The 17026-nt window shown below is 39.0% G+C and overlaps 1 protein-coding gene across 1 annotated transcript in view; it reads right to left on the minus strand.

Annotated features, from left to right (window-relative positions):
• Positions 1-16449, minus strand: part of LOC103800880 (EF-hand domain-containing family member C2-like) — a gene marked incomplete at its 5' end in the record, with an annotated part of 18086 nt that extends 1637 nt beyond the window's left edge. The window contains 7 exons of the mRNA XM_009073271.1: positions 150-255; positions 6232-6324; positions 6913-7110; positions 10700-10833; positions 11421-11617; positions 15138-15280; positions 16284-16449. Coding sequence (XP_009071519.1) covers positions 150-255; positions 6232-6324; positions 6913-7110; positions 10700-10833; positions 11421-11617; positions 15138-15280; positions 16284-16449 — 1037 coding nt within the window. The remainder of the gene's footprint in view (positions 1-149; positions 256-6231; positions 6325-6912; positions 7111-10699; positions 10834-11420; positions 11618-15137; positions 15281-16283) is intronic.
• Between the last annotated feature and the right edge of the window lie 577 nt (positions 16450-17026).

The raw sequence follows: 17026 nt of genomic DNA on the forward strand, positions 1-17026 counted from the left end.
AAACTTCTTAGCAAAAAATAATTACTTGAAGAAAACAGGCACAAACATGCAAATATCAATGTCATAGTGTCCATTGGATAAACACTCAGAATTGGAATAATTGTATCAAAGTGCTGCACTGTTCCTTTGCTCAGATTCACTGGTTTTACCTTGAGAGGATCCTCTGTCTTCTGGGAAGCACGGATAGGATTCTCTCTCCAGTTCAGTCCATTTACAAACCTTTTATAGTCCACTTGCTTATGGTCATCTTCAAATCTAAGCAGAATATCCATAAGATAACTTGAGGTTAAAGGGAATTTTTAACAAAGTTATGACATGTTATCACACTAATACATTACCTTTTGGATAATAACTTTTTTATTCCTTTATTCCCAAACACTGGTAGGAGTGAAAAAACAGTACAAACGGTCAGGAACTTCTATAGTACACATTCTTCTGCATATTCTTACACCTTATTATTGTACCTTAGAGTAGAATTCAACTTCTTTAAGATTTATTACATTTCAACTGATTTATTTTACTTTTGAAGCATTGCCCAACTTTGTCCAACACTGGCACCTTACAATTTGTGACAATCAGTTGGGATGATCAGTGTATCATTCCTTTGTGTAGAAAAGAAACAGAATGATACAAGGGAGCTGTGCTATAAAAAATCTGGCCTGTTTTATTATGACTCCTACAATCATCTCCTGAAAATAAGCAACTCCTGTTTGCACACACTTTGGTATCAATTTACAATTGACAAACACACAGCTCTCTAACCTATGAAATAATAGCCAGATTAAAAATCATAAGCCTTGTCACTTGGTAGTTGTTTTATGGCACTGTTCTTTATTTCTATGGAATTAATATGTGTGTCAGTTGTGCCTGTCTCTAAAAGCATGAAGATATATATGCTGCCAGCTAAAGTCTACAGGCACATGTGGAAAATGCTGTTTCTCTCCCTCAGGTTTCTAAAATGTTTACCTTGCACTAATAAACCCCATGGGAACAGATTTGTAAGCCACATCATCCTTCTGCCATTGATCTGGATGAAGCAGCTTCAGAAATAGAAGTCCTCAACTCAGCAAAACACTGAGGTGACTCAGGCACTTGGGAACAACTGTTCTTTCACTGGCACTAGTCAAATGTTGAAAGATATCTGCAAGCTGAAGCTACAATGCAAATTGTTCTTGAAATGAGCAGCTCAACTGCTCTGCTATAAATACTGCTCTGGAAGCTCCTATGAATGACATGTGTCTCACCTAACACCACCTACCTGTAAAAGGGACCAGATTTAGGCACAGCCTAGCAGTGTCTGTGCTTCACTGGGGTCCACAGAGAGACAGACAACTAGCAAGACTCAATACCTATTATTTGGTGGGAAACATCAGGTCAAGCCATTCTGCCCTGTCATCTGGGGAGACAATCACTATTCCACAGGCACAAGATCATCTCCAGGAAACAAGTCTTTCAGAACATTATTTTCCCTCATTCTTAAAGAAATAGCAGTGAACAAAACATAGGCCTTAAAACCCTTCAATCACTGCAGAGGCTTCTGATAAATACTAAGCATGAAGGTGCTTTAGGGGAGAATTTACAGCACAAACTTGGAAAACCACAGCGGAGGAGAAATAGATCTGTGGACAAAAATAAACTGTAATAAACTGCAACTCATCCTTTCCTTCTCCCCCCCCCACACCTTTCATTTAACAGTCAGCAGAAGACATAATAATAAAATATACTGAGAGCCATAAACAGAGATGCTAGTGATAAACTGGAATGTTAAGTACAGTGAGTTATGCTGAAGATGAAAGCAAAGTCAGAAGAGAATGCTACTGTTACTAGTATTAAATGGGCCCTGAAACATTGCCATGAGAAACCCTCCTATGATAACCTGGTTCTTTATCATAGTTCACATGCAAGTTAACATTTTCCTGAAGTCTTTATGTAGCCAATACAGTCAATATACAAGAAAATTATTCCCACTTCTGTTGGTTTTTTTTTTAGGTGGCAATAAGAAAAGTTTTGCATTAGAAATAACAAGCCAATAGAAAAGTTTCTAAGTTGGAAAAAGAAAACAATGGTACACAGATTGGAATTTCACACTTATCATGACAAATTATTGTCTCCTGTTACTATTGTGTATTTATCCTTTGCTGACCGTGAAAAGTCAAAAGATTAATACTATTGCCAAGATGCTAAGCTGAATAAACAGGATTTTTAAACATAGAGCAAGTGAAGGTGTGTAACTACTTAAACTTTCTGTCAAGGCAATGAAACCAAGGAAAGCATTGCATCTGCTTTTGACAAACATCAGCAAGAAGAAGTCCTTCCATGTGACAGCACAAGCAAACTGAGATGACAACATGGGCATGAAATTAACTATAACTACAGATTTTAACACGGGCAGCGGAAATGGGATTCTTAAATCCCATATTTAAATAGCTACAGAAAGCAGCTTAAAATATTACTCTAGAATAATCCAGAAAGAAAAGAAAAATCTACTCTTTAGATCTCTTTACTGCTGGGAGTTATTGTATCAATCCCCTAAAAGCACACACTAGTGATTTGGCACGGAGTATCCGGATGGACTGAGGAGATGTTATCAATTTGTGCATTATTGGGACAGAGATGTCATACATTTCAGTGGCTGCAGTTAATAAGACTGAGACTGACAATGCTCTTTGGGAAAGGAAATTAGATTTGCCTTATCAAGAAGATGCCACGAAGATAGCTTGAAACCATGTTTCTCCTCAGTTCTGCCCCATGACCTCACCCATGCATGTGATTTTAGACTATGAAAGTCACTCCCTCATCCCTGTCATAGCTTGCAGAGCTTTTTATTTTTCTTTGACATTGCAGAACTACAAAGCACATTTCTGCTTCTAAAAATATATTAATAATTAAATACTCCAGATATGTGAAAAATCTGTTTAAATCATATTATGACCACTCCTGAGGATGCTTTGGTGAATGCAGGTTGCTTAGTAATTTTTTTTTCCCATCAAGAAATCTATAACCCAAACACTTCTGTGAAAATTTAATATACATGTGAAGGCTTTTTTAATTCCTTAGTTTTAAATAACACTTATTAAGATGTTGACCTGATAATAATAGAATAGAAGCATTAAATGTTGGGATTCTTCAGCCTGTGTGATAATCTCTGTGCAACACAGGTATACAGAGGGTAAATTGTCACAGGTGTACACCTAAATTGTCACAAAGTGCTCATATGAAATGATCTAAACCAGCAAGCACAGACAAATCTGTACAGGATACCAGTTTGAATTAATGACAGGCTACCATCTCGTGTATACACTGATTCATCTCAACCAACCATGAGTTGAACCAGCAGTTCCTCTACATACTGAATAACAGAAATAATTTGTGTTAAGAGATCCAAATATGAATGCTAGAGAGTCTTTTCATCACAAATGGCACAGAGAGTCTCAGCAATCACAGGTAACAAGCAGAAGACAATGCAGGACAAAGGTCTTGTGGCAATTTCCAGCGGTGATCCTGCTACCAGGACACTCACTGGAGTGGGAAAAGAGGGTTTGCATCCTGAAAGGAAAAAGTCAGCGCTGAAAAAGCATTACAGGTAGGCAACTAGGTAAAAAATTATTAACTAGTCACAATCCAGGGAAAAACTGAGCAGGCAGGAGTGGCCTGGCCTGGCCTGTGAGTGATGTGAGAACTGGGATGACCATGCAGGAGTCCAACTGTTCCCAGGCACTGCTGCCTCAGGCACTAGGGATTCACCTTCCCAAAACAACACGTCTCCTTCAGAGTCCAACAGACTCACCCTGGCAGTGTGGAGAGGTGAAGAGCTACACAGCTGCTTCCAACAGAAATTAAAAGACATACTTGAAAAAAACAGGCACCTACAATTAATAACTAAATAAATGCAGAATAATCAGCGTGCAATACTTGTAAACTTGTCATCCATTCTTTCTTCTCTCCACTTTTTCTTTCCTTATCTGCCAGCTGTTTATATATCCTCTGGGGAAGTACTGGCTCTTTTTAAGTCCTTGTCAGCATACATTTAGCATTGCAGTAAATAAAAATAACAGAAAAAAAACACTTTGGCAACATTTATTTATTAAACAAACCATAATTGTTCATTATGCCTGCATAAAATTAAGGAAAATTTTATAATGACTACTGTAGTTTTCTGGCAGAAACAATTGTGTACCATCTGCATTGCTTAGTGCATTGTGATTAGAAGTCTGTATTGTTCTGTGGTTAAAATACTAAGAAGAAAATGCTGATGGAGAAAGGAAATACTTTTTAATAAGCAAGCTCTGGTAAACTGGGAAAACAGACATTGTTGGGTGTCTAAATCCTACTGTTTCTCCACTTCACAATGAAACACATTTATACTAGACAGACAACATGAAAGGGTCCTATGAAACCTCAGCCTTTGTGCTAATTCTCCCTGCACTCTGTGGCAACTGAATGGTCTTTGGGTACAGTAAACAAATCCATGGGTCACTTGGAGGTGACCACAAAATTAGACAGTAACTTCCAGCCCCATCCCATGCTTTTAATGAGTGACAGATCATTGCAGCATAATATACAAATGCAAATAATAAATACTTGAGGAGAATTACCTTTCAAAATGGAATTTCAAAATAGAACCATTAAGTCCTGCAGAAAGTCTTTGCCATCTAATCTCAGATAGCAAAGCTGAATAAACACACAGCTTTAGGCTTCAACTATTATCTGATCACATTGTCCAGCATCATTTTATAGCTGAATAGGGTCCAGCTAGTGCATTAGCTATATATACTGATTCTGTGGGAATCAGTCCAACTACTTTTATTGTACCACTTTCTTCCTTCATAAATACAGACACACACAGTAGGACCACCATCACCACTTGCTTCAGAAACATCAGTGGACACAAAATTACATTCTTCCTCACAAAAAAAAAAAAGAAAGAAACAGGGAAAGAATGCTGTTGACAAATTTTGCCCACACTGAATTGCATACTCTCCAGGAGTGAGACTGTTCTTCATTAACAACAAACCTGCCTGTTTTCATGATTTTTCAGTGTTGAAGAAAACTACAGGAAGTGGGAGGAAAGGAAAGGAAAAGCCTAAATCTCATCGAGCCAATACAACTCTTTGATTTCCAGACCACTGGAAGTTAACTCCTACTAAATAGACCTCAAAAAAATAATTCCTGGACTCTGCACCCTCATAAAACAATAAACTTCCCAAGCAGTGCCAAATCCACTCATTATTAAGACTGTAATAATCTTCCTTATTACCTCTAGAGCTGTGACTTGCCATGCAAACTGCCATTTTTGAAGCAGCTGATGCTGCAACTCAGAACTGGCATGACCCAAGGCATCTTATGCATCACTGCTCACACTGATTTCCAAGGTCCAGTTTCACACCGTTTACCTTTCTCATATAGGAATCTGTACCACAGTCTGGCCACAGCCCCTTGAGAAACTAAGGAAAATGGATGGTAATTTAGAAATCCAGAATTTATACAGGCTGAGGAGATAACTCTCTCCTTCTCCATCACCCACAGAAAGAACCTACAGCAGCTGAAACCTCATCCAGCTGTCATGGGTACCTGCCCTTAGTATCCTCCTTGTCTTCTAAGCTTATCTCTAATTTTTATTATAGTATACTGGGCTTTTTCTTTTTAACTGCCTACACTCAGACATTTCAGGAGAGAAGAGGTTCATTGCACAAAAGCTTTCTCTGGTATAAATTCACAAACAATAAACACGTCCCTGGAGCCCACGATGTCTCAGGCTTGTCCGTTTTTCATCAAAACTGAGTTAGTACATAAAGTACATAAAACTTGAAGTCCCTTGTCTGTGCATCTATTCAATTTTAGTCCTTTTGAAGTGGAAACTGTAGGAACCCCTTGTCTAATACAAGATGTCAATTTTCCTCCAACAATTGTGTTGGGCAGCTTGGGTGTTCTAAAAATTTAGTTATGACTAATGCTTCGATTGGCTTTCTGTGCTGAGCTCACACTGCAGCTCATGCTGAGCTTCTCATCCACTGTCACTCCCAAGTCTTTCTCCTCACTGCTGGTTTCAATTACTTCCCTACCCAACCTGTATTTGTGCCTGGGATTGCCACGGCCCAGATGTAGGACATGTGCATCATGAAGTGATTGATATTATATAAATGACAAACTCTTCAGATTTGGGTCTGCAGTAGGTATTTAGCATTGATTTGCACCTGGGCATGCAGGTCACACTATCTGCCCTTAACTTACCTGGTCAGTAAAGTTTGTAGATCATCATCAGACAGTGGCAACTTAAAGGACTTGCAAACAGTCCTGCATGTCCCATGGGGCAGCAATCCACACCTGCACATCAGAAAGAGAGGGGTAAGAGTGCACATTGGGTATTTTCCAGATTTACTTCAAGTGAATGGTGGTGTGAATAGGAAAACAAGTATGGAATATTGGGACAGAGGTAAAGAAAACAAGGGTTTATGAAACTTCATCTAAGAAAGCTGAGAAACTTGAAGACCACATTGTGGCCTTTCTCTCCCATACTAAGGTCCTCAGTGGTTCTCTGTGAGTCTTCATCTGTGACATCAGGGAACAAAACAGGGGAAATGAGTCACATAAAGAATCCAAATCCTTTCCTTTTCCCCTTAAATCACTATTTTCCCTCTTTGATTTAAAATACTGTGTTTTGCCTGTGAACAAATATCTGATGTCACTGAATGTTCAGTAGAGCAGCTATAATAAAAAGTTCACAAACAAAATGAAAAAGAGACAAAAAGGCTGCCCTTTGCCTGTCTACTGTCAAGTGCTCAGAGAGGCTTAACATTACAAATAATATCCTTTGGCCACAATATATCATTTGCTCAGCAACAACCAGAAAGTAGGTAGGTTTACAAACAGAGCTTCCAAAATAACAGCTTAGGATAAACAGATGAAACTTACTTTTCACTGTCGTTGTAAATAAGCACTGCAGTCAGTTGCCCAAAATTTTCAAAGCTACTTTTCTTTAGTTTTTCTTGAGCCACTGCAAGGAGGACCTGGAGGTCTATTTGTTTTTCTTCTCTCATACCGTAGTAGCGTCCAAGAGTCATAATTTCGTGTTCTGATAATGCTCCATCAGTCATACTGACTATCAAATTTCTGTTCACAAAAACCAACACCTTACGTTAGTTTTATCTAAATGAATTAAAAGCAGTTAAGAATCACTAAATTTGGGGGAGGAAGGATGTCCACATTTCCTCAGGAGCTGGCTACACATACAAAAAAACATACTAAGCATGACCGAAGCACTTCAATATCTCTCTCTTTTTCTTATTAAATAAATCTTATTAAATAAATAATGCTCCATCAGTCATACTGACTATCAAATTTCTGTTCACAAAAACCAACACCTTACGTTAGTTTTATCTAAATAAATTAAAAGCAGTTAAGAATCACTAAATTTGGGGAAGGAAGGATGTCCACATTTCCTCAGGAGCTGGTTATACATACAAAAAAACATACTAAGCATGACCGAAGCACTTCAATATCTGTCTCTTTTTCTTATTAAATAAATCAGAACAATCCTCTATTTGCAGTGGCAGGAAATAAATACAGGGAAAAGACATGTTGTTGATAGTAGCAAACCCTGTTGGAGATCATGCACACTTAATGACCAAAATTTGGTTCATCTACTAATATTATCATTATCTTGTCACTATTATTATTCCACTTATTGAATATTATTATTTACACTGTAGCAGCATTCAGAGATCCAGCCCAAACTGGAGCCTCTTTCCTGCAGCCTGCAGTAATACCACTGCAAACACAAAGAGGAGGACAATGCTGCCTGATAAGCTCTGCAGCCCAAACGCAGAGCTGGCAGAGCTGAACACATGTAGATAACATCAACCAGCAGAATATTTCCACAGACTGGATTTCCATACATGGCACAGATTTTTTTCCAGTGTCAGGATTTTAAAAGTCTTTTATTTTCTCAATCCACTCAGTGACAATCAAATCACCCAAACCCAAAGATAAAATTATTGCCTCGTTTGGGGATTAAGGAATATTTTAGTGATTACTGTGGACTAATGAGTGAGACCCGAGATTCGCAACAAGAATGACATCTAAACTCTTCCTGACAAAAAGAAACAAGCTGCAATGATTGTTCCCACAGCTTAGCTATCTTTTGTTTTACTTTTTTCTTTTGTTTTATTTTTTGTTCCAGAAGAATATGACAGATTGCAATCTGAATTTAATAGAGAAAGACGAAATAATAATTAACTGCCTAAGAGGAGCTGCTTCTCAAACTGATTTGAAGACAGGCATCTCTGTTAGACCCACATGGCTCTTTGTCTCTAACAGCAAACAGACTTGCCAGTAGCTTATGAGATAAAGCAGCCTGGAATGGACTGTGTGATGCACAGGCATCTAAGTTTTAGTTATTTTTCTTCTCTTTTTAACAAAGCTTTCAATAGTTTTAATGATAGCTTAAGGAAGAGGTTCAGTATATGCCATGTATTTATTTCCTCCATGAAGTGCTGTAGATTTGGGTTCTGAAAGTAGTTACAGTGAATTGTGTAATTGCTTACACTTCACTACATCATACTTAGAGGTGTATTTTTAAATGCAGCTCATATAAAATGACATAGGTAGAAAGGAATAAATCTGAACAGCCAAATTCAGAGCACAGTAAAGCTTAGCTGTATTTAAGATAAGAAAAGAGGATTATCATTGAAGCTGTCACACAGATAATTGCTTGTACTAAAAATAATCATTTGTAGTTAGCTATAATCATCAAAAGCCATGGCAGATTAAAAATAAACAGTGATGTACACAATAACAACATGAAAGAAAAATATATATTCTATTAACAGAAATGTATCTGACTTTTCATAGATGCAAAGAAGTGCTCTCATCTTTGCCATTAAAAATGTTTCTTTCGTTCTAAAATAAGATACATGGACAAGAAAAAGAAAAGAGCCTTTAGATTACTGGATATAATATGAATGAACAGAAACAAAACCTACTATCACTATAAAGCACAAAAGTTAAATGTTCCTTAGAGGCAAATTCTTGCCCTGGCAGTGTGAATGTTTCCTGCAGGGGAGATGTAGACCATTAGTGGGTGTTCAGACTGGCCCAGGTGAGCACTGAGGCCAAGAAAACCTTTATTACATGGGTTCCCCATCTTTCTTGCTCATGGAGAAATGGGCTACTGCTTTTTTCATTGCTGAAACCAAGTCCCTCAATACCACACAGACACATCTCTCTCCATGCCACATAGTAGCACTACCCTAAATTAAACATCTGAGCTGTTCATGAAAATGTCCATGATTCACTTTAAACCCAACTGAACAACTTGATAAAACAAAACCTTGCTATTTAAAAGCACAGTCAAGCCTTCTGAAAGTATGCTTCCCTAATTTTGTCATGCAAGTGTTCCAAACCTTTCACCTGCTATTAGTGCATGTACAAAAAGATTGTTGTTTCATAAATTAAATTAAAACAATAATTATTTGGTTTTAACTAGTTACTGTGTACATAAATTAAAACCCTTCTCCAAGTGCTAAGAAGTTTCTCCAGATAAACATTGACTTTTAATTTTCTCCCATTCTCACTCTACTAATAACATTTCCCTCTTAATGCAATGAACAATCCAGAATCTTCCTGCTGTTGAGTGAAATATGTGAGTTCAGAAATATTTTGACCACCTTTTGCCAATAACTGTGATCTCTCTTAGTTTAAATCCTACATTTTAATCACTTATTTTTTCATTTCTGAATACCAGCTTGTTTTAGTTTCTCACTATTTTCACTTTGCATTGCTGGAAGAACCTTCTGCTAATCTATTTCTCTCCTAAAATATTTCAGAAGCAATTTCTGCCTAGGTTAACACTCCTATGGGGATGACATTCCACACAATATACATCTACTTACATGCTTTAGTTATTATGACAGTTCCTAAATACACAGTGTATTACTTCTGTGAAAACCAAATGCTTCCAAGCAAATTCTCCTCCTGTGTTCCACCTCATTACCTTTACCAGTACCCAACACAGTTCATAAGTTCAAGTGCTCTGGCTGTGGGATAAACTGAAATCAGCTTGTATTTGAGCATGATTTCCTGTTTCAAGCATCTCTACATCTGGCCATTGCCCTACCTGGATCATTGCCAGAATCCAGAGAGCTGGTCCCCCTAGCTATGCTGAAATTACTATCCAAGTATTAATTATTACTCTCACTACTGCTTTCTAGTCTATTTTAAACATGCTTACCACTGCCTTCTATAGTTTCAATACACCTTGGTTCTGTGAAGACTCTCTTCTTTATCAATGATCCAAAACCCAAATAACACCATTTTCAGGAGGCAACTCAAACATTTCTATATGAATTTCAAAACTACTAATTAATTTGTTTTACTCTAAGGATGGACTTTTCTTCATCTTTCAGTGTATTTATTACTGCGGACTTGTGTCTTTCTTCACAGCACTCTGCACCAGTTCCATAAAAAGTAGAGAGATTTCAGTTTTCTTTTCAGCTTACTTGAAACTATCATGTTTCTCTTTTTTTCTGGAGCATGGATTCACTTTCTTTTTCACATACAATCTCCAAGTAAGCACAAAACAAACCTATGCCATTTGTCAGCAAATACATGCAGAAAGCACCAAAACACAGTCATGCTCTACACAGTCTGGGGGAATGTGCCAGCTATATTAAATAATAAAACCCCAAATCCACTGTCTTACCTGAAAGTGTCATACTCAATCACATTGGTATGCTCAGGGTCAGAAGCAGCAAATGTCTTTCTAATCTCTTCGGAACGAGGTTCAGTCAAGTCCTTCAGTTTCTTGAGGATGACACCAGTATCAGCCATAGGGAACTTCAGAGAGGAGAGCAAGACATAAATTATAAAGACCTGAAGGATTAGGCCGAGGGGGCAGAATGTCATAGATTTACAAAATTATTAAGGAGGTGCATAAGGTGAATGGGGATCTTCACCACACCCCAGAACACTAGAACTGGCATTGAAACTAAAGGGAGGCAGGTTTAAAACAGATAAAAGACACTTCTTTTATCAGGTATTTGTTTTTCATAGCAGGCAGTGAACCTTTCAACTTGCTGCCACAGAAAGTTGTGGAAGCTGACAGTATCTGCAGGTTCAACAAGGGTTAGACCAACTCAGGGACAAGAGATCCATAAATGGTCCCAAGAAGGAATAGGCAGGGATATACCTTCTAACAACCCCTAACACAGTACGAGTGAATGCTGAGAAAGAAGAGGGGAATGGACTGCATAGAGTGGCCACACTTGCATGCACTCCCCAGCTGCCATCTCCTAAATCCATTGCCAAACAGAGTGCAGTGGGCTGTGAACTTTGGGTGAAGAAACTGTGTAAATAATTCTGAAGAGTGTACAGATAAACCAGAGTCCTTAGAGATGACAGAAACTACCAAGAGCCTTCTTCACCTCATTTGCATGCTTCTCCATGTAGTTGAGCGCATACTCATCAGCATCCACCAGAAGAAAGTTGTGACCATGGAAACAAACTCTGGCTCCCACAAACAGATTCTGAGCCTCGTAATATTCAGATGGCTCACTCTTAAATAGTTCCTGCCCAGGCTTCTTAATGCGACCTCTTTCCAAGAACTTCCCACCACGTATCCCTATGGGAATAGAATTAAAAACAATTAATTGTGACTTTACTTGGGAAAAGAAAAGCAACAAAAAAACCCACAAAATAAGCCCCAAACCACTGACCAAAAGACACCTCAAAGCAGATGATTTTTGTTTAAATACCAGTTTTCGTGCTTCAGTTTCTTGTCTGATAATACTGTCTAACCCCCCCATTGCTAAGAGGACTGTCACTGCCAGTGTCCACAGCAACAGTCACATTGTGCATACCCTGTGACATGTTTCATTTGAATGCCTGCCAAACACCTTCCCTGTTTTTCTTTTCTTTAAAATGGGACAGAAATGTGCCTCTTCAAGTCGTTCCCATAACCCTGTTGCCAGGCTTGGAACTGACCCTTGAGAAATGTAAGATGTAACAATTATCCTTAAACTGTTAAAAGTATAAAAAGGAAAAATAAAATCACAACTCAAGATAGCACTGTCCTACAAAGACCATGAATTCTGGGCACTGTAGTTCTAACTTCTTTTTAAGGGCCTTTGAATGTTTTACAAAGGTAGGGGTGACATGACCTTCCACATACAGTTCTGCCAATGCAATTGAACTGTGATCTGCTATTTCCTTTGTGAGATTGGTATGTCACATGATTTCTTTTCACATCACACTGATTTCATTTGTGTCACTACAAGCTGCATGTGGTACTCAAGGGTAGGTAAGATACTAAAAGAGACATTTTGCTTTCCACTAGGATCTTCTGGTGCACCACAAGATTGCATTGCAAGTACCAAGCTTTCCAGAAAACCTTCTGCTACCTTCTGTGTTTAGTTTCATCAGGATATGTGCCCTACAACAGCTCTGGGGTTTTCTTCCTGGTGATATCTGAGCTTCCAAGCCAACAGCCAAAAGCCAAAAGCATAATTTAGTAATGTTTAATGAAGCCTTAATATCAGGTAATGATGCAAGTCCAATAAAAGGCTGATGAACAGTGAAATAGCCTTTTATAGTCAAAATTGTAAATTAATGTGAAACTCAGACTACTTACCATCAGTGCAGATGTCTGTCTTAGTTGCTTTATTTGCACCATAAAAGCAAAAGACAAAAAAACCCACTATGGTAATGGCCAGATCTAGCTTGAATCAAAAAACAATTCAAATCACTAATGTGACTCTAATATTAACACATTCCTTTTCACCTAGCTATTAAAACAAATATGAAATCTTAAGTTATATAATCCTGGCAACTGTTATTTAATATGTCTCTATAAGGTTGGAACTTCACTCTTGCCTCTACATTTCCCTGCAATTGTGCACTTACATTGGAAACTTACCTTAATACTTCTATCTCATAATTGTTACAGGTTAGTACATTATTGCTGGTATAAAGAAAAATAACTGAAAATATCTCATTAAGTTAGAGATTTTACACTGAAACCTGATAAGGAGTTTTGATGGAAATCTATAAGAGCCAGGCTCAAAGCACAAAACAAACACCACAACGAAAGACCTTCTTCCATTAAGATCAGATCAGAGTTTGTAGGTGTTTGTACAGCTGTTGGCTGGGTCTTACACTGAGCAAAAAAAGGGTTGTGATCTTCTGCATGGGGAGCCAAAGTTCTCATGCTTTGACCCCCCATCAAGAAGTGCCTCAAGATGGCCAGTCCTGTGAATTTCAGAGTTTCACAGTGTTACTAATAATGTGAAGTATTCTGCAACCTCCAGGTTGCTGAAGTGAGAAAACTAAGAGCAACTTCCTACTTCCATCTTAGGATTGAGATCTGAAACATTACTTGCTGGTTTGTACCCGTTCATGGCACTCATGCTGTTGGTAGCCTGACCAACTGACCACATCTACACTGTACAGTGTTTGGCTCTGACTCTGCTCTGGGTGCTGTGGGATAACTCTGGGTACAGCTATTATTGTTATGTGTTCCAACTGCCTGGAGGTGTGTGTGGGCTGTGCTGCAGCCCAAGGCAGTGGGGGGTTACGGCACAAAACTAAGGGTAGGTATTGCACCCCTGGATGTGGCAGAAGGACCTGAAATTCTGGGTGTGCAGATCCTCCTGAGATAGTCTTAGATGGCTGATAAGGATGGAGCAAGCCAAGTCTGGTGTGGCATTGTTCTTCTCGTGTCCATCTGAGCAGAGATGCCATCACAGGTTCTTTGGAATGAAAAAGCTCAGAGCTTCCCAAAAATCCTACTCATGCGCAGGGCACTTAAAATTACTTAGTATAACCACTGCCACAGAACATGTTCTCTAGAGATACAGAAGGCTTTAGATATTTACCACACAGTACAGGTCAGTACTGAGTACAGTGAGCTGGACACCACTGCAGGGGGCACCTGAAGCACCAGACAGGTGCTCTGTGCCAAGAAGCTGATATGGATCAATTCACACAGTATCAAAAGAGCTAGTCATGAGGTTCCACAAGAGCCTAACATGGCAACTAAGGAAATCTATTACTCTTTTTCCTTTGCCTTTGGGAGAATGTGATTTCCTGCTTTATTTCTCTCAATGGTTTTATCAGAGGATGACAGCAGCTTTTAACAGTTAGTCCTTCGATGCCACATGTTGAGAGGTACCAGAGCACTTTTGGATGTTAACTGCTCTGAAACTGGTGCTGCAGATGTTCTGTGAGCTTCACAGAAATACAGTGATCTCTCCAACAGGGTCATGCCTAGCCAAAGCTTCCCTATCTCTCTCTGAGCTAAGAATGACTTCCTGACATCCTTCCCAGTCCTGTGTCCTTCCATCCACGCACAAGACACTTCAAGAAAATAAAAAGATGCTTGAAAATCAGAAAGCCTTTCATATCCTCAGCTGGAGGCAGCCTACAACAGACAACAGTGGTCAAAAGAATTTAACCATGGCAACATTTGGTGACCATGCTCCAGCAACAGGATAAATGTGATCAAGCCACTAAGAAGTAACAAAGCATTTCTCACTCAGACATTGGCAGTCTGGGTCTTGGGATTCAGTTCAGTATTACACACACACATACAGGCTCTAGGACACAGCAATCTTCACTCTTTATATGCTCAACACTCCATGATTAATGATAAAGTATGTTAAAAAGTATCACAGCTGTTTTGCTTTCATGAACTGCTTCTATGCAAGGGTTGCTGGATAGATTTCATAACATGATTTTGCAAAACAAAGGATTTAGTCTTTCATTCTTCATGTCTTATATTTCCTGTCCCTATTTATCATCAGTTACAATACAATTCCTGCATACTATCCACAACAAAAGGAAAAGTTTAAAGGCCAGATTTTCAAATTAAAATGTAATAAAAGTTCTCATGCATTAAACTTGGAGTTCCCAAAAGACACTGCAAAGCACTGTCATGCAATGAACAGCATAATTCTGAGCGAGGAAGATTACAAATGACTATGACATACAGCTATGCAAGATAATGCAGTAGACCTGCTGATGTAATTCCCATTGCATTTAAGAAACCACATCCCTCCTCCTGCGAGTGCTGAGTCTGGTCGTGATGTTTGCTAACCAAATGAGCAGGGCAACAGGGACTGACTGAAGACATTGCTACATCTTACCTGCGTTTCGCAGTGTATGTTCAAAAATTGAAATGGTGTCATCACTCAGGAAGTAGGAAATAATGAATTTCCGACCCTTGTCGATAGGATCATCTGTGATGAGCTTTGCCCCAAAGCGCAGGATGTTACTATCCATGCCATATCTAAAAAGCAAAGGAAGAGGTAAGACATCAAATGCAGAGTATGAGAAGTTTTCACCCCTAAGAGATGCATTCTCCTGACTTTTGTAGCACACATTAATTGTGTTATTCCTGGACCAAGAAGGGAAATGGCAGAAGATTTACTACTTGGTCAAAAAACATTTTCAGCTTAAATTAACAGAACCAGCTAGAGTCAGCCAGATAGAAAGGAATCATTTTCAGGGAAAAATTACTTTTCTGCCACAGGTCTGGAATGAATTTGTATTCAAATTCAGTTGCAAATCAAACTCCAAGTTTCTTTCTGGAAAATTTAAAAAGGAATAATACCTTTAGGTATGTATATTTTCAAATCAAATTCTCAATAGCAATACATACTAGGATTAGTTCCACAAATTCAGGTCCACTAGATGATCTTACTAGTTGGATACTTGTTAAGTCTTTTAAATTGTTCACTGTGCTGCTATATATGCATTATCAATACATTCCCAAGTCTTCTGCTAACAGCTTTCTTCTTTTACAGAGGTTTCACAGACACAAGACTTCAAATTTTGTTTAGGCTTCAAAAACTACTGCCTGGCAAACCATTTCATGATGGAAAGGGTTAAAGCTTTAACAGTCCTATAGCAAACTACATGAAATTCAGCAGACAAAAAACCACTAAGTATCAGAAAACCAAACAGAAAACCAAAACTGTGTTGGACTGCTGGATCATACAAAATTCTTGACTAATTCCTGGACTAAGACTTCCAGCAAACTCCCTTTGAAGACAGCAGGGGGAAGGAGGTAAGGGATAGGAGGCTCAGAACATTTGCCTTCTCCAAAGAGAAGTTTTGCTGAGTTGCAGAAAATTGGAGTACCATGTCACTAACCCAGCCCTTGTGCACCTGCCCCTTAAAAGGCTGATGAGCTGTCTATTTTGCTGAAAAAAATGACATCCCTACATAACATTTATCTTTTTCACAGAAATAGACAGTTTAAAAACTTGAATCATTTATCACCAAAATACCTGTCTTTTTCCATGAATTTATTAAAATCTTTCTGGGGAGGCTTGGGAAGCAGACCCATACAGGAGCACAGAGAATCCTCTTCGGAACCAAATCCAGTATAAGGAGGAAAACTTTTTTCTGGTTCAGGAGGTGGTGGAGTCTTGTATTGAACTGGGGTGAAATCCTCTACAAGAAAGACAGCAAGACTTATTTCTTACTGCTGTGATGAAGCCATTCTACTAAGGATTTAAACTTCCAATATGAATACTTATTAACCTATTTCTCCACATCGATCTTGGAGGTCTCTTCCAACCTCGTTGATTCGTTGATTCTACGATTCTATGATTCCCTATTTTCTGAATACTGTTTGTGCCCCAAATGCCTCTCGAGACGTTTCCAGAGTGCCACGGGATGCGACTGACACACCAATTCGTGTCAGCACAAACACGGAGCCTGTGGAAGTTTCCCCGTGGGATTCCCAGGAAAGATGCTCGAGGCTCCCGCGTTCCCACAGCACCACCCGGTGGCTCCGCGGGTCGGTGCTGCTTATCGACCTTCGTCTTCTCGTTCCTCGAGAAATTAATCCGCACGAATGTTTTCTCCCCCTAAGCCCGCAGGTTTGTAACAGTGTATTGCAGCAGACACAAACCCCTTCTCTTCGCTCGGGGCGCTGCGGCACGCGCAGGACAGGGCATGCAGAGGGCAAGAATCATCGAAGTGTAGAATCATAGAATCAGCCTGGCTGGAAGAGACCTCAAAGATC

Source organism: Acanthisitta chloris, unplaced genomic scaffold (assembly GCF_000695815.1).
Source record: "Acanthisitta chloris isolate BGI_N310 unplaced genomic scaffold, ASM69581v1 scaffold35444, whole genome shotgun sequence".
Taxonomy (NCBI): domain Eukaryota; kingdom Metazoa; phylum Chordata; class Aves; order Passeriformes; family Acanthisittidae; genus Acanthisitta; species Acanthisitta chloris.